Source organism: Argiope bruennichi, chromosome 3, assembly GCF_947563725.1.
Source record: "Argiope bruennichi chromosome 3, qqArgBrue1.1, whole genome shotgun sequence".
In the NCBI taxonomy this organism is placed as follows: domain Eukaryota; kingdom Metazoa; phylum Arthropoda; class Arachnida; order Araneae; family Araneidae; genus Argiope; species Argiope bruennichi.
In genome coordinates, this window is record NC_079153.1 from 86,007,096 (window position 1) to 86,030,683 (window position 23,588).

The window sequence follows — 23,588 nt, forward strand, 5'->3', positions numbered from 1 at the left end:
AATTGAAATTATGCCAGGTAATACAGCTTAAAGTTTTTTACCGTCATGTATCTTCTGTAAAGTAATATTAAAATTCATTCATTTATAACCATGCCACTAACTGATATAAATTTTACAAGTTGGCTTTGACTGAAAATCAACAGAATGCAATTGCAAGCTAAAAAAAATGCTGGCAAAATCTCTTTTCATTCAACGATAGCCAAGTGGGATTAAAAATAAAGCATCCTTTCTTGCTTTTCTAGTAATTGCAATACCTGAATTAGGTGAAGATTATAAAAAATCACGTTGCAGAAACGCAATACTCTTGAGTATGTCATCTTTTTCTTGCTCGTTCTTAAACAGTTTGCTTTTTTTTATGATTAAGTGATTTTCAAACATTATTAACTGTTCATTCATCTTTTCTTTCAGCTCAAGCCATACCTAACGGGGATGCTCTGCAACCCACCGCTTATCCAAGTCTGCAACCCTATCCGGGAATACGTAAGTAACATGGAGCCATTTCGACCTCAGTCTGTATTTTGAAACATAATTTCAGTACAAAATATTTGTTTTTATCCTTTGTGGATTTTCCAATTAGGTTATGTCTCTAATTTAAATTTTGTAAAGCAACTAATGATATGCGTAGATAGATAGGCATCTAAGATTTAGTGGTGCAAGAATCAGATATGGTTAAGCTATACCAAATAGATAGTGTTAAGAAACAATAAATAATGAGATAAAATGACACTTTGCATTTGTCTGTTTAATTAACAGACATTTGAAATATATAAATTTTATATCTGTATAATACAGACATAAGACTTTTAAAATGAAAACTGTCGTAAAATACAAAGCACTTTGTTGCCGATATTGGGCTAGGAATCTAAGAACAAGTGGAAGTTATTTAATTTGCGCCATGTAGATGTTTTTTAATTTAAGTGATTCTTAAGTCTAAGTCTATTAAGTGATTCTATGAACTACTTTAAATTGCTTATTTTACGGTCCAAATATTTGATGGTAGTAAGGTTAAGATACCAGTCAAATCTAGACGATGGCTCGAATTCAACAAATTTCTCCTAACACAGTAACAAAAAAAAGAAAAATTAGATAATTATTAAGAAATAGTATCAGCAAAAATGGAAGAAATTATTTTTTTAAATTATAAAATTCGTACCTCTTTATCAAAAAAAGATTATTTAGACAGTGCGATCCTTCATAACCTCTTATTCATAGAATGAAAAAGAATAAAAGTAAATCTCATTCATAATTTATTAAACTTAACTTTATTTACGGTTACGGTTTTTGCTGAATCATAGTATAATCATAAGCTAGATGAGAAAAATGACAGCTCAAATTTCAAATTAATTTATTATACATAAACATGTCACTGTACTTGTAAAGAACATAACAATTTATAATTTGATAACTTTAAGTTTTTTAAGTATAATAAGTTTTCTTTTTAGAGGCAAATCAGTATTTTTTATAACTCATTGAGGATATAGCATGCAACTCTTACTTATATTTTGTTCAATACGTCTGTTTTACTGTAACAATTCAATATTTTTTCTTGCCATTCAGTTACTAAACACAGAAAAAAATAAAGTAACTATAATTGTCATTAACTACACTTATTTTTACTTGCATTGTTTCATCTTCTCCTTTTGGCCCTTTACTAGAAACATACTAACGTGTACATAGCTAAGGGCAAGATTCCCTGCAAGAATAATTAAAGAAACATTCCTGCATCCTTCTTTCGCAGCACTGTTTGGCTACAATGATTCCACAAACATCCCTTGTCTGATTAGCGACGACAAAGGCTTTCTATGTCATTGCTATGTTCACCTTTCATTATCTCTCTGCTCTCCATTTATGTCTGCTGTGATATAAGAATGTTTTCTGACTTCTTTCTGTTCTGCTTGCAGCCGCCTACCCCACTGCATTCGGTCAGTTTGGTCAAGCCCTCACTCCTCAGCCTGCCGTAGTTGCCCAGACTCAGAGAGAAGGTACGTACATTCCTGGTAAGCATCACTCTGTCCTGTTCTTTCTCTTTCTCTCTCTCTTTTTCTGCTACTTTTCTTCTTTTTTTCCCGACTTTCTCTCCATCTGTTTGTCCTCTTCTGAATGTGCTTCATTTGTTATTGAATCTGCTGGAATAAATAAATGCAAGACTCACATAGTGCTTGTTTTATGAATGCATTAGAATAGTAATCATAACTGTTATATAATGGTGTTATATGAATCAGATCTTAGTTTTATCTTGAATTTAACACTTAAATATTCTTTATACCAACTAGATGATCAAAATTAATAACTGGTCTATTATGGCCCGAAAAGCAAAAATGTGTCGATGTTCCAATGCCCTTTTTAATGCAAAAACAATATATATTTTGTATGGCATTCAAAACATAGGATGCTGACTGTGTAAAATTCTTGTCCCTGACGAAATTTGTTTGCACTAAGTAATTGTGGTGACATTTTTTTTGCACTAAATAATTTCATGAATTTTTACTCTAATAGAGGAAATGAAGACTAAAGGAAACACAAAAGAGGCACTACTTAATATTTTTTTCTACAACATCAGACTGATTGATGCCAAAATGCATTCCAATCTTCTATCTACGGCATAAAGTTATTGTTCATATTACAATATTCCATAATGTTAATATATACCAAAACTTAAAAAATGTTTAGAATTTACTCGATTTCTTGAACAGAATTCTTCTGTATTATATTACATTAGCTTTAATTATGAGAATAGGAATATAGTTTCAGTTGAGAAATTCTAAAAATTTAGTTACAAGATTTAAATACAAATTTTTAATAATAAAATGAATGCTAAATTTTTATATTATATAACTCCAAAATGTCGCCATATATAATATGCACTTTAACGTTATTATAGCAATTTTTCTCAATAACTTATTTATTTACGAAGAATTAATTTAAAAAACGCATTGCATGTCGAACATAAAATAAATAAAGCCAACAAAAATTTTGATTCATCTTTTGAGTTAGTCATTCAAATTTGTGTTTCAGTCAGAATACCATATCAATACTGATAGTAAAATATAATACTATCAATTTTGTCTAAGGTAAAGTAGACAAAATTGATTCACTTTCTTTATTTTTGCGCGTGCTACTTAAACAAAATTTAATGAATTTCAAAAGCACTAAGCAACATAAAACTAAATTTTATATGCACTTAATTAAATCTGAACTCAAATGTTGTGACATGGGGTGTTTTTTTAATCTATAATTTTTGATAGTAATTGTAAAATGGGATGTAGTTTAACTTTTTCAGCCAGCCATTATAGTTCGTGGAGGGTTGTTTGATTTTTTTTTCCAAAATTAAAACAAAGCTCTATTAATAATTTAAAAAAAAAAAAACCTGAAAGAAACCAAATAAACTGCAATGATCAACTTACTTGTCTCAAGATAATCCTTTTTTTTTGGGGGGAGGGGGGGGCAAACCTAAAATTATGAATTATTAGAAATGAAAGTGTTTGGAAACTCTGTTTAAATATAGTATTTCATGTAAGGAGAAAAATATCTTATAAATGAGGTTAAATAGCACTAAAATAAGAAATTGCCTGCATTAACTTAAAATTATGAACTGATGCATTCATTCAAATATACCAAATGTAAATCGTATATTTAAGTTCCTTGTTTTCATAATTTATTTTATTTTGAAACTCTTTGGTATATGGATATGCTTTGATGGTTAGTAAAATTGTGCAGAAAATTCATTCAACAGAAACTGATCTTCAGTATATTCTTATATCTCGTAATATAAATTTAATAAGAAACAGTAATTGATTTATAGAGATAATTTACAAGTGATTTATAATTAAAATTGAAGACTTCGTGTTATTTATTTTATTAAATGTGATTTCTATAATCTTCGCACTTCTATCATTATCATATCTTCAAAAGTCTATTAGCATTGGTAGGTAAAAGGGAAACTTCTACGAAAATCTGTCATTGAAATTAAACATTTAAATATAATCACAGATGGGATTTTTTTTTCAAAATTATATATATTTCTTAGAATTCAAAAACATGTGTTAATAAAATTAACTCAATCGTCTATAAATTTGCTTTTCTTTTCTGAATTAAGTGCTTTAAGTAGTAGTGGATTGGATAGTAAATGAATAATATTTAAAATATCATCTGCAAAACATAATATAGTCCACATAACACATGAAGCAATTATTTAATATATCCTAGCAAATAAGTTCTCTTGCATTAAAACAACTAGGGCTCTTGAGAGCAGTAAATAATTTAATCTCCCAAAATATAATAAAATGAAAAATATGTAATTATATAAATTGAAACAATTTGAAATAGTTTTTGATAAAAGCGAGAACAATGGGGGGGGGATCAACTTAATAATACACATTTTGAGATACGTCTATTTCCACCAAGAATTTTCTAAAAAATTTAATGATGTAATTTCCTAAAATTAGCATTGCATTAGGAATATTTTGTTTGTAATTAATTGATATTGGCTCAATTTTGCATAGATACAGAAAACTTAGTTTTTTACAGACAATTTAAAATTATCCATGTGAATATAATCACAGTAGAAGTGGTAAAGCAATGTGGATTATTTATATAGATATTAAAACGCATCACCAATAATGTAAAATTAAGTGTACCAAGTGCATGTGGTATTACAGTCGATAATCAACTGCTCTTTTATGAAGAACTTAATTTAAATTGAACATTGAAATTAAGCCATTACAAATGATTAAGTAATTTAAACAAGCCATAACACAGCAGACTTCTCATAATGCAATAATTCTTTTAGGAAAATACAGCATACGAATTTTCTCCTTGCCATTTTATAGAAACAACTATATCACAAAATTTGTTTTAGGCAGCTACTCTATTAAATAACTGAGTATATTTCATTGAAATATTTAATTCCGTTATCGTGTAAATATGCAATACCCTCTGAAATTTTGAATACTCACTTTTCTTTCTATGTGTTAGATTTTCTCCTCTCTATTCCGCTGTATACTTCTTTTCGTCTTTTTTCTTTCCTCTCCCCAAATTGTAGGTCCGGAGGGATGCAACCTCTTCATCTATCACCTACCCCAAGAATTTGGTGACGCCGAGCTCATGCAGATGTTCATGCCCTTTGGCAACGTCATCAGCGCCAAGGTGTTCATCGACAGAGCTACCAATCAGAGCAAGTGCTTCGGTGGGTATCATCGCTTCCCCTAAAAAGCTCCATTCTGTTCTGTGGTAGAAGAGCTGAAGAAAAAAAAGTCATTTCAATTTCATTTAATTTTTGTTTCAAGTATTTATATTTTTATACGCATTTAAAGCATTTTATCTTAGACATTTTTATTTCGAATTCATAATGATTCATTTTTATATAATATTAAAATATAATGTAGAACTTCAGTTATTAAGTAAAGCATGTATATGTATTTATTAAGAAGCAGTTCGTATCATCAAAGAATTATTATATTAAATGTAACCGCATTCATATACTTGATAACAAGTTGATATTTCCCACCTTTATGAAATAATTTACTAAAATCTAAATATTAATAAATCACATGCAGTTTTAAATGCATTTTATAAAGCGTTCAATGGTTTGACATCAAAGATTGATTATTTTGGAAATATTGAAAGCTATTTGTAATTTTCAACTATTTATAAAAATAAAAATTAATAAATAATAAACAGGTGTTGAGATTTTAATAATAAATTTCATGATATATATTTTTCTTGGTGTTAAAAACACATTGAATACGTAATAATTTCTGTTTTATCTTGACATTATATTGATAACAGATTTCAATATAAAATTTTTAAAAATTTGCATTTTTGAATTTTGTTTATAAATTAAAAATCAGCTATTTTTAACAACGGAAAGCTACGAATTGCAGTTTACCTCTTATAAATATGTTGGTGTCACAAAAACTCTCTCGACATCTCTACTTTTAGATTCTTCAGTACTTTTTAATCCAAATATCTCAAGAAATTTTTTCCTTTGGGTATTTTCTTTAAGTTTATTTAAAAAAACAATTTCAATTTTTTTAAATGTCAGTATTTAATACTTTAGTTCTTTTTCTTTTCCTAATGTTTGAATTCCAAAACAACAATTGGGATAGAAATGGGATTGCAAACTTGTTTTCCGTCGAAAATGCTAGTTTGGAAAAACTTAAAAAGATTTATCTTTATACAAGAATAGCACTAATAAGGAATGAAGAGCTGTACTCATTAGTTAAATAAGTCATATCTGATAAAATTAATTTTCATTCTTAATTCATTTTAAATCAAATAAGGAATTAAACTTTATTCCTTGACAAGGAAAATCCTATTATCTTTAAAAATCATTAGTCAAACAGAAGAAAACCCTGTATCTTTTCAATTTAAAATGTTGCAAAATTCAAAATGTCGTCATTTCACATTTCCTTAAAATTACAGTCACCGTGAAATTCTATAATCTTATTTACTTCCAAAAATAAACATACATTTCATGTTTGTACAAGCGTCACACAATTAAAATACCATCCACTTCTTTCTGTTGTCGCCGTGACGGTTCAGACCTATCATTTAAATATTTCGACCTTTCACAATACATTGGAGACATACGTTTACTCAGGATTTTATTTTCTTGTTCCTGGATTAATTCAAAATCCTTTCTTCATTCTCTGCCACAGTCTTTTAAAAGAGGGAGAATGTCTTTTGCATTAACATTTCATTTAAATTCCACTCGTTCTTTGGTTAGATAAGGAATTAGCGTAACATTTAAAGCAAGTCCATTCTTAATATCGTTTCAAAAGATTAGACTTTAGTCCATAGGTGTTTTTTTTTTCTATGAGGACCGCTTTAAAATTTTTCCTTCGAGTAAGCCCGGTATTTTATTCGTAATCTGCTTAGTCTGCTAAATAAGCTGTTTAAAGAAATTTTTTTATTAACTGTTCTAAGTAGTTGTTTAATGAATGGAAATGGAATTTTAATGTCATGATTTGAATGATTTTTGTGGTTAAAAATCATTCCTGTTATGTACGTTTCTTTGATTTTTCTGTCACTTAATGGATAATGAATTAATTCAAAAATAAATAAACTATTTTTATTAGTATTTCAGTTTGGAAATTTGAACCAAAATCAATGGAAGTGCTTTACTTTCCACTTTTTGCCTTTGATTTTCTCAAAATTGCGAAATTTGTATTTAGCTTCATCAAATAGTAAAGAGAATCAAGAATGCATTTGACATATTTTATCTGAAATCTTACATAGGTCACATAAAAAAATTCACCAATCTTTGTTAAGTTTCAGGGTTATAAAGCTCACCAATAAATGGGCATACAAACTATCTATTCTATAATGTCCAAAATTCGATATAGTTCTTCAATTTAGATATTCTTCCTTTTGCTAGCCTTATTTTATTTCTGGCTTGTCATTCTCAGATACGAATAACAAATAAATAATTCATAGACGATTTTTTCCCCCAAATTTAATATTCTGGTGGCAAAACCATACACGCATTAAATAATTCTTTGAGATTTTGTTTCCTGCTGCTATTATCGTTGACACATAGACATGATAAATCGGAATTCATCGAAAATTTGGCAAAGATCTACTATTTTAGAGTAAAGACCAAAGTCTTGATTTTAATTGCCAAGCTATTATTTTTTGTGAGTTACTATATTTACAGGCCATGAATCCATATATATGTATCCATCTATCCTGTGAAGATTGATCAAAATTTAAATGTCTAATATTTTGACAAGTACAACAGATTGTTTATTTCTTATAGAAAAAGCCAACATATATCATTCCTAAAAAGCATAGGGAAATGTAATTTTCAAAAAAGGAGATTTGAATGTACTGATAGTTGCAAATATTTTATGAACCATAAGAAGGTCCAATTTCATTATGTAATCATATCATATCAATGCGCAATTCTTTATTATCTCGCATCTAAGAAAAGACAGAGTAGGTTTTGATCAAGACTAACGTCAGAACTCTTATTCAGCATTTATGAAGCATTCAAGAAGATTCTTACTTTACTATCTACTTTGAAAATGACTCGACTGGTAAAAAAAACAAGGCACACGCACCGTGCATAAACACTCAGGGGTATCTCCCTCGGCAGCACTTGAGGACACCTGGAATAGAAAATGGACACCATCCCACCCGGTTACGAGGTCATATTTCCCAAAACTCCGTTCATGGACTTGCAAGCAGGCAGGTCTTCCACGAAAATGACTTATCCTTTAATTTTAGGCCCCACATCAAGAACAGCTTTCCGTAATGGACAGCGTATATTTTACCTAAACAACTGCACGTGCTTGGCTCCTAGGTAGATGGGAGGGGGGTGGGAAGGGTTCGAGCAGAACTCCTCTCCTTTAAAAATAAAGTACATCAGTAAATATCGCCACCGCTTATGCAAATGAAATGACCAGGACGAAATAAACGAGCCTTTCTCAATGACTTAACCATGACTCAAGACGTCGTTTAATACCCGGCGTTTGCGGCCAGTCCGCAATTTAGACGTCGCCTTCGACGTACCAACATATTTATCCTGTCCCCGAGTTTCAGACGGCTCTATAAATGGCAGGGTTAGGGTGTGGGGAACTCTTTATCCAATCTGGAGTGCGACTCTTTTACCATTTAATGATTGGCTGGCTCGCGATATCTCGTTCATAAGCCCTTCCTCTAGGTGAAATGAGGTTTGGACATATAAATATAGAATAGAGATGCTGGATACCCTTTATCGTGTGGAGGAGAGTAGGTATAACGTTATCGCGCAAACAGTTCGCCACTTCCAATAACATCAATTCTTGGTTTCCAGAGGAAGGACCTTGTGAAGGGGATTAAGCACATATTGCGCAGTTTTCTGTAAAAGAATCCGTAGCAGCCGATAGAATATGAAAGGTCTACAGAATAATGATGTTGTAAAATTTGAGCAGTAAAAGAACTCTTAACGTGACACATAGCATGACCATGGTGAACACGATTACCGACCTTTTTACTTTAAAATGCTTGTAATTGCTTTTGTAACCTATGCATATATTTTTCCAGTTATAATAAATTAAATATAAATACATTCTTACAGATAAGAGCAGCTTTACTTAAAATCTTGGTGGTGAATATCCATGATCTTTCGAATGGTATTTCGATAATATAAGCAAATATTTTGATTTGTATTGTTTAAAATAAATGAATCTGAACACATTTTAATAATAGTAATCGATCACCAATAACTCGACCACATAGTAACTGAATAATTTGCTTTGATTTTACTATTTCTATGATATAAGTTTCTTTCCTCGTAACATTAATTTTATAAAAAAAAATTTGACAGATAAATAAGTCTTAGTTCCTTAAAATGAAAATGAAAATTTGATTGTTAATAAAGTGAAAATAGTTCTCGCTAACTTAGAAATTATAACTAGATTTAAAGATTATAAAGTTCAAGATTCCCGATTCCAATTTTTCAAATATCGAAAATATAACATTGACTGCTATTTCAGACACCGACTCTATATCATCATGCTGAAAATATTTGAGCCTCGTGAACATCATTATTACGCATTATTTGTGGCGAATTTCTGTGTAATCAGACCTGAATAGAATAAAATTTTAGACGCAGTCGAATTTTGAAATTAAGTTTTCTAAAATCCCAGCTCTGCCACTGCTGTTAGATTTAATATTATCATTAAATGGTGATATGTAATGTTAAATTTTTTACGGGATATTTTCTATTAGAGAACCATTTCCTTGAAATCCAGTTGGATTAAAAACAGATACATTATATTGTGGAAATAATATTTCCAAATCTAATGCTATATTTAAAAAAATTAAGCTGTATGAATTATGAAAAAAAGTAAATAACATTATAAATAAATGCAAAAAGAATGAAATAAAAAAATAATATAAGAATGCACGAAAACCTACAATTAACATGCGAAGTATAAAAATAAAGCCTCCTTGAAACGATGGAGGGATTAACAATGATTGTAATACGTTGTATGCTTTGTGTTCAGGTTTTGTGAGCTTCGACAACCCCGCTAGTGCCCAGGCTGCCATCCAGGCTATGAACGGCTTCCAGATAGGAATGAAGCGTCTTAAGGTTCAATTGAAACGCCCTAAGGACGCTAACAGGCCGTACTAACGTCGAGTGCCCGCCTCTACCGATCCTCACCTAATATAAAAGGTAAGTGTATTTTTCCACATTCTATAAGAATCTAGCCAGGACTTTCCTGACTCAAGATTGTTCACATTACGTGCTTATACAGAAAGATAACGAGCTTTTAAAAAACAGTACATTCTATAAAAAAAATTGAATAACATCCATTTAGATCGCTAAAATAATAAAAAAAACTGAATTATCAAAATATTATTAAGGGCACTAAATCACATGAATTAAATATACATTAAAATAATTTACTTTGAAATAAATTGATTTTTTTTTCAAGGATCATCAAATTAGAATTATTTAAAACGAAATTAATTCCTCATAGAGTATATCCAAACAGCTTTATCACTAATATATTAGATCGCAGAATTTTTCATTTCATCACAAGAAATAGGGAATTTTAAATGAGCAATGAGTTGAAAGTACCATTTTTTTTTCTTATGAAATAGAAAAATACTTATACCGTTTCAAAAAAAATATGAATTTAAAAATATTCTCAGTTTAATATATTACAGGAGACTTTTTATATTCATTAAACTATACATGATAGAAAATGATTATTTTTTTAAATAAGTAATTACAATAAAAACCATAAGATTTTAAGAAAAAAAATGTAAATAGTCATTATGAATGGGAATATTTTTTTTTTTAATTTTTCACTAAAAGATATAAGCTTATATGAATTTGTATTAAAGACTAAAAGATTATGTGATAATGCAATTCCTTATATTATCTTCATATCCGTAAATATATATATTAATTCCTTGTGATAATGCTGCTGTTAGAACTATTTTTCTATTCAAACTATTTTAAAGAATATTTTAAACTTAAAAACTTAAATTTTTAAAGAATTTTTTAACGAAGAAATTTTGTTCGTTTTACTCTCTGGTTGTTTTTAACTTCACTGTGTGTTTCATCTTGATATTTATTTCATGTATAATGATGACAAACTATTTCAACTTTACAGCCTTTAATACATAATTCAAGCTATAGGAAATAGCACATATGGATAGACTACATAGACTTGAATGCATTTAAAGATATTTAAGGAAATATTTTCTTGACATGTTTTCCAATATAAATGCCCTTTTTGCTAAGATCGAAAATAATTCGTAAATCATTTGTCGATTTCTTATTTCTTTCCTTAAATGACATAACTTGATAAAATCTTCTAGATTATTTTTTATATTAATTTTTAGATTATTATAATTTATGATTTGGAAATTAGTAATTTTTAATTGATCCTAATATATTATAATCTTACTTTAGATAATCGAATAAATAAATTACTTATAAGATTTGACTTTTTGGAGAAATTAGCATAAAACTGATTATTTTTCAATATGCAGTTAATAAAGTATTCAGCATGTAAGCAATAAATTCGAGAAATGAATTAAAAATGCAATATTTATCAGAATTCGTTATTTTTAGTATTATTTACAGGCAGAAGATATTACTTTTCGATTTTTTTCGTATATCTGTGGACATAAAATTACAAATTATTAAATAATCATATCAGAGAATTATTTGAATTATAATAAATATTTGATATTATAAATGCGATAAAAAATGCTTTCTATAAGGAATAGAATGTAAAAAGCCCAAAGAAATGAAATGGTTTACAAAAAACCAATTTTCAATAAAGAAATAACTTTTTTTTTTTTTTGTAAAAGACGTGACAAAATAATCCAGTAAGACTACAAAAAAAGTTGAAAAGAAACTTTGAAAGATCATTTTAAAAGTAACATGTACAAACTATATCCTCACCTTTCTAGCCCTGTACGCACACACATCCGGGGTAATCTTCTTAATATTTGGTCGCTTGCGAATTCCAAATCATGTAAACGTGTAATGGTTATACTATGTATATGTATTTTTAGTGACTGTATAACAGTGCAGATAGAATTCTTTATCCTGAGCTTATAGATATCTTTTCCCCTAGATGGAAATTTTGAATGTCTATAATCATGGTGCGAGTATTTGAGCAGGTTTAAATCCATTATGACTGTTCCGTCATTGTTACCAATCTGAAATTTTTAATTCCTTAGTTAAAAACGTTATTATTCATTCATATTTAGAAAGTATTTTAAAAGTTCCTAAACTTTCTTAGCACAATAGTGTATCAAAAAGTAAAATTAAGCATTTCCTTTTACGATTAAATAAAACACACATCAAATTACACTTCTTATTTGCTTTTCTATAAGGCAAGTGATAATTTCAAGGCAATAAAAAGACATAAAAGACTAGTAAGAATTTCTAATGACTATATTCCTCCGATAATTGTGAAATTCAGTTCAGCGTCCTCTTAGACAACAGGTTTCAGTTATTAACCTGAAAGTTGTTTTACAAGAAATAAAGAAAATTTTCGTAAGCACCTGCAGAACAAAAATTCTCTTAAGGGTAAAACAAAAGAAGAAATGACTCTAAAGTTGTCCTAAATGAAATTTGCCGTGAAGGAGAATTTTCGTTTAATCTTGCATGCGAATTATTTTTATCCTGTTAACGACAAAGCATTAAAGAGAGCAAATTCTTAGCACAGAATAGAATTTTTTCTTTTCTTCCTTGCTTGATTTTAATCCCTTAATATGTCAACAACAGGGAGTCTGGATGGAGAAGGCAAAATAATGAAATGGTCAAACGAAGACCTCTACTACTTAAGTCTGGGGGAGAGGGGGGAGGTAGTTGGCTTAGTGTCGAGAAAATTAAAACCAGATTTAAGAGTAATATGTTTAAGTTTCTGGGGATTTTTAAAACTGGAAAATTAAAAGGAATTGTCGCGCTGAAATTTCTGAAGAGGTTAGAAACTGTGTTTGAAAGTTTTTTATGAGAAGAAGAATTTTTTTCTTATTATATTCTATTTCGTTTAGTTTGGAAAATTTAATGAAATTCGGAGAAAATATCTGAAGAATTAATAAAAAAAATCACTTATCATAAGAATCATTATCTCATTTTCTAAATAATGACAGCATTAGTATTTTTGTTTATAAAAGTCATTTTACTTTAGTGCAATTTTTTTAATATTATTTCTAGGAGCATTAAGATTCAAAAATAGAGATAATTCAAAAATTTACTATTTCCCTTACAAATGCGAAAAGGGCAGGAAATTTTATAATAATTATCATTTGTATATTGCTTCTGTAATTCAGTTTCTGTATTTGTAACACTTAGCATTAAAAATTATTCTAAAAACTGCTGTGTGGATAAAATCTTACATTTTTAAAGGCATGAAAAATTACAAAAAACATCAAGAATGTCACTGAAGACGCAATAATAGCAAAATAATCTTAATTATGAATTAAAACTATAATAAATATAATTTCTCATTACCAAAAGTTTTTATTTAATACTTTCTTATTGTAAATTTCTTTATTAATACTTCATCTTTTTTAGCCTATCAAAATAAAAGTACTAGAGAAGAAAAAGTACTTGCTGAAAGATTTCAGTTAAATCATTGCAGAGTTTTTAATGCATTTTTACCTCATCATAGATTACACATTCTCTCATTTAAAAACTTCGTACATTAATGCTGTATTATTTATACGTTTTTCATTAAAAATAAGTATAATATTATACATTAAAAGATGAGATATTATAAAACTCTTGAATTCATTTGAATTAATTGAAAATATTTTTTGATTCATTTAAAGCAACTTGGAAATTCTTTCTTAATTAAATTCCCTGATCAATAGGCAAATTCAATCGAAAATCACTAAAAATAAAAATATATATATTAAATTAATCGATGATCAAAAAGTGTCAAAATAATAACTTTCTTTTATTTTAAACTCAAAATTCAGCATTTAACTTATTTCACATATAAAAACATTACCTGATTTTCTATTGTTAACGTTAAATTTTCTATTTCAAAAAATTTTGTTCAAAATTTCATTTTTGAATTCGGTTTTATTGCTCTCAGTTTCAAAGTCGAGAAATTAATGAACTCTTTGCCAAATTTTTGATCTTCATTTTTCGGAAACTACCATCCAAACTTTTTAAATTTAAAGCGTAAGTTAAACAGGAAGGAAATGAAGAACACTTCTTGATGATTATGGGAAGAAAAAATTAGATAAAATATACCTTTCTCTTTATGGTACATTGATTATGGTTATGGTTATGGTTGAGGCGACAGGTTTCTCGTTGGACATACGTCACAAGGTGTAACGGTGCAGAGATGACTCTTTGGAACTTCTTTGTTCCAGAAGTTGGTCGAATTCCGACACTTAGTCTTTTTCTTTTGTCATGTTTTTTAGCTACAGGAATCTTCGCTGGTCCGTGAAGTTACGGAAAGCCCTTTTTTAAATTGTTCACTCGTCAAAACTGCTACGAATTTTTTTATATAATGCTTGGGCTTTCAAAAAAAAATTTCACGTTCGCCTCGAGATGTTTTATATCTGTTCCTATTAAAGAACTTGGAAGTTTTAGAGAAAAGGTGAGTCCACGACTGTTAAAAAAATGAACCCCGTAGATCATTTTCCGGACTAGAAGTTCTCTAGGTTTTTCCCCCTTACTCTCTTTCCAACTTTTTATTTTACTTATACCCATTTCTTTTTTTTATTTTATTTCTTTTTCTCATTTGGTTTTTCGACTACCAACATTTCGTATCGAGGAAAAGATTTCCTAACTTTCTCCCTCCCCGCCCATCACCTCCACTTCACTTCTCTTCCCCTTCCCTCCGTCATTTTCACTTTTAGCAGAAACGCTTCCCTTTAAAATTTGGAGTTTTACTTCTCAATGCCCAGGAATGAAAGTGAAGTTTTCCTCGGCTCTCAATTTCCTCTTATATCAGAAAATGATCAACCGGATAACTATGAGTACGTCTTCTAAGAAGAACAGAAGTCTGCTTGCTTCCTCTTTTTTTTTTTTTTTTTTCACAATATGCAGTAGAAAAGTTTAGAGCTGGAGGGCAAATATTTCCAATTATTTTTCTTGGCGATTTCGTTCCTCGTTTCGAAAGGTCTAAATTTATTGGCAGCAACTTCCAGCAGTCTGACGTTATGATATGATTTATTAAAAGAGTATAATAACTTGCAGTTGTAATTCCGAAAAGTCTAATATTGTCGGGCATCACAGTTTTTTATCAAAAAGTAATAGTGTAAAGTGAAGACAAAGTAATCATAAAAATTAGACTTGTTCTTATTGTGCGTTTTTTACAATAATAAAAATTTGAAAGCTAGCTTTTCTTGGAATGAATATATATCAAAACTTATTCAATTTTTTCCACTCGTAAAAAAATTATTTTTCTTTCGGAAGAAAAGTTACAGTTAAATTATGAAAATTCCATTTGCACTCAATACTCATACAGTGATACATTTTTAGTACGCTAATATACAGTATAAAATATTAATATATGCATGAAATGCTCTCAGAGCTGTGAATAAAAGGGAAGTTATATAATTAATATATCAGCTCTAGACAGATAATTTATTCACTGCCATATCCCAAAGATAAATTAATGCAAAAGTGATGGTATATTTTAAGATAGATATCTATACTTCTCTGTCCTATCCCAAATTTATTAAAGGGAATATTTTAACAAGCTACTGTCGTAAATAAAAATCATATTCTTGCATTTTGATTGCGATTCCTCTAATAGCTAAACGATTCACGGCAGTTCTTTCTGATATTAATTCAAAATAAATTCACTAATACATATTTTGGGGGATATAATACCTGTAAAATTTCTTTCGAAAAATGGTTAATATTTAACAAAATAAAGTACTCAGTTACTTATAAAAGTCTAAAAGAGATATTTTGCTTTCAAAATTCAAAACCTTCTTGATTATTTTTTTTTTCATTTGAGCGAATTTTAATTGCTTAGTTAAATTCATCTTTGAATCAAATAGAAAAAAAATAATCATTATTTGACATTGTCGTTTACATTTTTTCATCGACAAAAAAATATCATATAATGCATGCTGTCTTCGAAAGTCCTTTAAAATCATCATTCACTTAAGGTTGGAATATAAGAAATTATTCTAAAATATCACCTGAAAGTTTAAATCCATCCTGATAAAAACTTCATGATTTGCAGTGGCGTTTCATGACATACCACGCAGCATTATTAACAAATATTAAATAAAAACATAAAATTCTATCTAAAGGATTAATGTTTTGAGATAGAGAATATTTTTACTATCTAATAACTATGATATGCTTAAACTGGCAAGAGTTTTTAAAAGAATATTTCGAAGTATTTTATTTAAGAAAATATATAAAAGATTATAATTTTTATAAGAAACTAACTATATGAAAATTCACATTAAACTTTATTAGAAATATATGTTTGCTCCTTTCATTGTTCATAAATGTTAGATAAAATGTACTGACATTTGAAATGTTGTCAGCGAATCTGCTATCTCCACATTCTTCGTGGAATCGATAAAGCTTGTTTTGGATTCGCTAGATAATAGAAAAGTTATTATTCGTAACATAAGAGTAGAATCAAAAGATTTGCTACATTACAGACACAATAAACCCTCTTCTGAATCATGACACTATCCAACCTTCATCGAATTATTAACTATAAGCATCAGGGGAGTCGGGAAACGTGATCAAGGCTCATAATCATTCTCGAACCCAGACATACAATTCGTACGAGACAAAACTAAATGACTATTATCACGCTATAACAAAAACCTAGGATAGCAAAATAAGAAATAGTAACTTATTCTTAGATTACCACAGCATGGATAGTACTCCCATGACGTTATTGGCAAGAAGGGCAAATTCGTGCACGAATATTGATAACAGCGCGAAGTTCCATTCCGTGCCAATTTGTCAGGCCCCTCCAGTCTGTCAATGATGCACAATACCCGCTAATGGAGATGCATTCACTTCCATTAAAGGCTTCCCAACCACCTCAACAGCGACGGAAGGAGGAGGCTGAGAAAAATGGCAATCCCCCTCGCTTAATGCTACCTAATACACCTGAAGACACTGGCCTGACATAGGCCATACCACACATCCCATTATATTAGTCTGTTTGCGCATTGTTGCTGTGTTTGATACGGAAAGGTTTCAATTAGGGTAACGTATGGCATCGAAGTTGATGGTAGGTACCAGCACCTGCTTGTTCGCACTGGGTTTGATTGTACATAAATAGTCATTAAGAAAGAATGGTCTCTTTCTTCTTTGATGGTGTAATAATTCTCCGTGGGGTTCTGTTTCCTTTTCTTCTTTTTAGCATGCCTTTTAAGGCTTTATTTTACGAGGGTCTTATTGTGATGTATTGCGCCTTCCACTTGCAAATCCAAGAAAGATAATAGTTGAATATAGTTCGATGGTTTGTTTACAGTACTTGTTCCTAATTATTTCCTTTCTTTCGGTTGGATCGAGTTCGATTCATTCATCTATCTTCATCCCGATTTCACTTTTGGCGCTAAGTAGCAGAAACTTTGAAAGAAATATCTGGATGGATATTTTGAGTTTCGTTCAAAGTCCATTCTAAAGGAAATTTGCAGTGAAATAGTTGTAAAAAATTATTTGCTTTCATATCACTGCACAAATGCTTTTAAGAGTATTTGTCAGTCAAAATTAAGTTAAAGTAACTGCAATAGTAATTAGATTCCTTTCGTTAATGACGAAACTGAACTTACAGATAATTTACACGCAATAGAATTTGTGAAGACTCAGAATGCCTTATTACAGCAATGGGAAAGTTTTTCGTTGTTTTGTAAAGATAATTGTTTAAAAAGCGATAATAAATTTAATTAGATTTTTAAACTGCCTCTCTTTTCAGTCTAAAATAAATACTACAATTAAAAATGGTATAAATAAAATAAAAGATTTCATTTGATTTAGACTAATTAAAGTAATGATAATTCACAGATCTAGATAATACATTTTTATACATTATATTATATAATTTAGATTATGCAGTCCGTTAGTTTCTTTATTATTATTTTTTATTATATTTCTTTCAGTTCGTTCTTTTATTTATAACTGCCAGACCAATTATCATTCCTTTTCTTTAAGTTAAAATAAACATATATATTTCTTTTCGTAAATTGTTGTACTTGCACCTTTTTTAAAAGATCAGACAAAATTCATCTGTTTTAAAAGACACCAGAAAAAAGCGCTGCTTTACTAAAATTTCTAGATGAACAATCTTTCTTCTGCTTCCTTTTTAATTTATCAAGTAAAAAACATTATTAATGTATAGTTTTTGTAAAAAGTAATTTAATGTACCAATGTATCTTTAACAAGAATTAATAAAAAAATCTTCAAGTTCATAAATCTTCTTTAAAAATAAAAAATAATGATTTAATTTTATTCAATGCATCTTATTTATTTAATTTATTCGGTAAGTTTTTAAAATTTAAATGCAATGATATTTTTTTTCAATAGGAATTGACAGTTAACTGTTTTTAAAGAAAACTTTTTTGTTTACATAAGGCCATGCAAACAACCAATTTATTTTTGAAAAAAATGTATTAAAGACAAGAAGTAAAAATGATAATAGACACAATAGAAAAGAAAATACGAAGGCGAATCTTTAATGATTATAGAATGCTTTAAAAGCGAATACAAGACAAAGACAAAGGAAAACCCCAAATCTGCATTTTTCTCTTTTTCATCGGCGACATGGACATCTAAATAAATAACTTTTTAAGAGATGATAAAAAAATAAAAGACATCTTAGTAACAAAAACTTTTGATTCATATTGTCAGAATTACAAACCTAAGCACAAAACATCATCAAAGAAATAAAAAATTCTACTGTATCATAATAGATCCTGAATAACTTTTCCTATCCTTATCTATAGGCGCACATATACGTATTTGGATCCCAGTTTATTGCCGATTCTCCCGTTAAACCGAGAGGAAGAAAAAAAAAAGAAGGGTGCGAGGGAGGGTTTGTCCTTTGAAAGAAGAACAGTAGAAAAACGGCATGGGCAGATCTAAATGACACCTCCTTCCTAATAAATAAAAAAAATAGATCCCGAGTATAAAAGATCTGGTAAGAAAATTGCGAGTGAGTCAGCAAAAAAAGATGCTTACGCTACAGATACAAGACAAGCAGTAATAATGATAGAGCCATTGTGACTTTTACGCGGGGAGTCAACTGTAATCCTGAATAGGGCTAGGTCAAATCAAGGTCGTTGTTGAAAAACATTGTTCTCTCTCATGATGTGCGAGTAATTAAGCGAAGTGCCAAAGTTCCACAAGATTATGGGCTCGAACATAAGCGTAAAGTTTATGGAGCGAGAACAAATCACCGAGCGCTTGGGATTTAGATTCTTTATAGCTACATATTCAATTGTATCAAAGTAACCATTGTTGGCTCTATTTATGTATTTCGTCTAAATTAAAAGCTCTCGCAGCGTATAAATCCAGATGCATCTTGGGAAATTGTAAAGGTCTTAATCGCTTCAGTTACATTAAGTGAGTCTGTTTAGTTTACAGCTTAGTTTGCTAGATGCCTGAAGTTTTAATTAAATATTGTGGATCGCGACGTTTTTACCATCTAAAAGTTGGACATTTTTTTAATTCATTTTATGTGAATATAACAGTAAAAAAATTTTTCTGTTCATATGGCATTTCGTCCAAAATGAACATTTTGCTGCAAACATTTTTAGCTTTTAAATGTTTGAATTGATGATTTTGTAACATCAAGATATATAAGCATAAGCTATAAAAATGTGTCTGTTAAGTTGAGAATTGCCCATCAGGTTGCATATTTCTAACCCTGTTAATTGTTTGAAATATTTTTTATGGAGAAAAGGAAGTAAAACTTGAACTAATAATTATTATATATGGTATAGTTTCTTGCCAGTCATATTTTTCCCTCTTTTTTTGTAGCAGAGTTTGAAATGCTTTTATAAAAACTTTTTTCATATATGAAATGAAATTCTACATGAGACCAAAGCGCATTACTAATTCACTAGATTTCTCATATCACTGAGCACATAAAATTCATATTGTGATGGATTATTCAATACTGATAGAACAAATCAAAGAAGTATTTTTAAAAGACATTTCGAATATTGTTCTGGATCTCTTTCGTTTGAAATTAATATCAGTGGCACCCATAATAATTGAATTTATAATTTCACGGTAGATGGCTGTCTTAGTAATAACCTTACAAATATGTGATAGCAAACTTTTTCATCCCATTACTAGCATTGATACATTTCTGCTGTTAAAAAAAAATCAAAGAAAAATTTCGATGCTCCATATGGCTCCATATTTTTTCCATGTGGCTCTTATACAATTTTTTAAAATTCTAAAAAAAAGTAAAAAGCTATTTAAAACAAAAATGCTTGAAAATGCTTCTCTTTCTCCTACATATCGCTTTTATTCCGCATCGCATTATTAATAAATCCCTTAGTAACAACTTTTAACCATGATTCAAATAGCAATCACCGATGACATTTCAAGCCTCTCATTTTTACTTTACTTTTTTTTTCATTTTTCTTACCAAAAATTCCCGAAAGCAATTTCCCGCGTCCTTCCCTTCTTTCCAAAAAGAAAAACATTATCGGAATTCCCTATTATAATTTTAGGGAAACGCCTTCCAAATGGTAAAAACCATTTCGATTCTTCTTCAAATCCTGTGAAACCTCCATCTGTGAATGTCCTCCTCTGAACCCGTAATGGATTTTCACTTTTCTTCTACAACGAAGGGACTGCCACCTAAAAGAAAATAGTTCATTCCATCCCTTCTCTGGGCCCTTCCTACCTCTCTACAGTAGAGTCATTTCATAGAAGACAGCCGATTATTTGTTTGTTTGAACGATTAAGTAAACCACTAATGCCATATTCTTCAGTGAAATTTTAGAGAGATGTTCCGTTTAGTAAAAATATTATAGCTTAAATAATACATCTGTCTTTATGGTAACGTAAACGGTTACAGTCAATGGAAAAAGTTGCTTAAATTAAACTATTACAAAGGAAAACATCTTAATATCGTAGCACATTTAGTTATAAAAAATGTTCTATCGCATTTCAATCATATATAAAAATACGAAAATGAATTGGCCGATTCCTGAAATCTCTTGGATACCTATATTAGATGATAAACATTCGGAAATAAATAAAGGCTCATATGTTCTCGTAACTACATTAAATTTGGAAAGAATGCATTATTTTTATTTTTATATTAATTTAATGAATTTTGATTTATTATGAATCTCGTTTATTGGATGGTTATTGATTTGCTAGACTTTTAGATTTTACAAATGCATATAAAAATCAATATCAGTAATATGGCAATGATATTTTAAGTATATACATTTTAGAGTTGAACACTGAATATCCATATGAAATTTTTTTCTAAATTACAAATATATAGAAATCTAAACAAATTCTAAAAATGAAAACTTATTGCGGTTTATAAATTTTATTCTTTTAAGTTATATTCTTCCCTTTTTTATACGATTGACTTTCATAAAAATGTTCTTTATGCCACTCGCCAACTATATCTGTAAAACTGTTTTCTTAGTGTAATCGAACATCATGGAAAGAAGACAGCATCACTCATGTAAATGCACACATTCGTACTTCATTTTCTATAAATCTGCTTTTTCTGTAGGATAAATGTTGTTGCTAGTAAGCCTAATTTACATGTATTCTAAGTTGCAATCTGAAAATGTCATTCGTATTGTTTCGCTTATAATCAGTTATCGGTTGATATGCGATAAATAATATAACTATAAGATTTGCCTATTTAATGGATAACAAAACTTTAAGGTTAGATGGGAAAATAAGAAAAATATTTTGATTGTGATTAACTTTCGTATTTGTGTTTTTGGCATTAATTTGTAAAACTTTTGCGTCATTGTATCTTCAAAAATCCACTAGTAAATTTTGATTTTTTTTCTATATTTCATCCATATGAAAAAAAATAGGCCAAGTAAATAAACACCTAGTTGTCTAAGGACATTTATGTCTTTGAACGTGTTGTCTCGCGAGAAAATTAATTAACTTATATTCAATTCGTTTTGCATTGAAATATTCCGTCTTAAACTTCGCTGGTTAACAGGTTAAAATTAGCTTTTCTGTGTTCTTTTAACCTAAGTTTAGTCTTAGAAATAAGCCTTTGATTAGAAAGCAATTAAAGGAAATATTCATAAAAATTCTATCCAAAGACTCTTACCTAAGAGTTGAAAAAGTTATTTGCAATTCTTTTGAAAATATCAAATAATTTTTGTGATAGTGAAAAAAAAATGACAAAGGATCAAAACACATGAATATTTTCAAAGAATTAATTTAGTAGGAAAACTCTAGTATTGTAAGAATTTTTGTCTCTCTCTTCCTTTCTTCTGTGTGCTAATATCAAAAACAGGAAGAATTTTTTTTTTAAATTTACAACTGTTTGTTTATATATCAATTTTAAGTAAAATAGATAATATTCACTATAAATATTTTGGTATTAATTATGTGGCAAAGCAAATCAAAATAAAGATATATGTTTTTTATTTCCTGACTGAGTAAATATCATATGCATAATATCAACAACTTTTTAAAAGGAGAAGAACCTTGTTTACAAAATATTTAAATAAATAACAGAATTTTCGCTTGTTTAAAACTAGAGATACGGCTAACAGAGCTAACTGATGTGAAAGTATTTTTATATTGATTTGAATGAAAGCAACTTTTATAGTTGCAGAAAACATTGATAGTCTCATTACAGCAGTCTGATAGCAGCATTAAAGTAACTTATACTTCTTATGAAATAAAATAAAATGTAAATCACTTTAAGCACAAAAATGTTACTTACAAAATTCCCTATCTTGTTTACAAGCCACCAGTGAACCTTTCACGAATATTTGTCATCCATTAAACACGTTGTCGATTCGTCGAAATCAAATTATTGGCATCACTCTCCTTTTTTCTGATTGGCCGATACACTGGCACGTCATTAAGCCTAGCGGACCAATGGCGAAAGAAATTCATCTCAGCCCATTACATCGAATTTGCATATGTACGCCGAAGAAAACCTTAATGGACGCGACAGAACCGTAGTGCGTAATTCTTGAGCATCAAATATCAAAACGAGATGAAAGTGTACTCTTATCTTAAAGAGGAGAAAAGAAAGAGAAAAAAATTAAAACGCTTCCAGACAAGGAAAAAGAATTTGGAAGAAGAAGAAAGAAAAAAAAAAAGAAAGTAGTGAGTGAACAGCCTTAAAAATATCCTTTTAAGCCAAAAGGTAAATTTTTATAGAGTTGGTAATCCATTTTTCGAAAAAGGGCGCAGGGAAAATACGCTTACAGGCGCAAAGAGAGGGGGAGGGTGTCGAGGACGAATCTTGATAATGATAAAAATAGAGAGGCGACTAGTGGCAGTTTTTAGCCCGAATGAAATATAATGATAGTGGAAAGGCATTTTCTAGTGCCTCAATACTTTTATCTACTTATAGGCCACTCTATAATCTGGTTTTATTAAATAAAAATATTTTGCGTCCTAAGATCATTAAGGAAAGCTTTCATGGAGTTCTTAA

At 29.4% G+C, this 23,588-nt stretch overlaps 1 protein-coding gene across 6 annotated transcripts in view; it reads left to right on the forward strand.

The window, feature by feature from the left end:
• LOC129963348 (CUGBP Elav-like family member 4) overlaps positions 1-23,588 on the forward strand; it is a 542,668-nt gene that overhangs the window by 476,746 nt on the left and 42,334 nt on the right. For 5 of the 6 annotated variants that reach the window (XM_056077669.1, XM_056077674.1, XM_056077670.1 and 2 more), the window contains 5 exons: positions 243-308; positions 409-480; positions 1,902-1,997; positions 5,042-5,185; positions 9,993-10,162. In XM_056077669.1, coding sequence (XP_055933644.1) covers positions 243-308; positions 409-480; positions 1,902-1,997; positions 5,042-5,185; positions 9,993-10,120 — 506 coding nt within the window. In that variant the 3' untranslated portion in view covers positions 10,121-10,162. The remainder of the gene's footprint in view (positions 1-242; positions 309-408; positions 481-1,901; positions 1,998-5,041; positions 5,186-9,992; positions 10,163-23,588) is intronic. The other variant, XM_056077671.1, reaches the window with a different exon arrangement.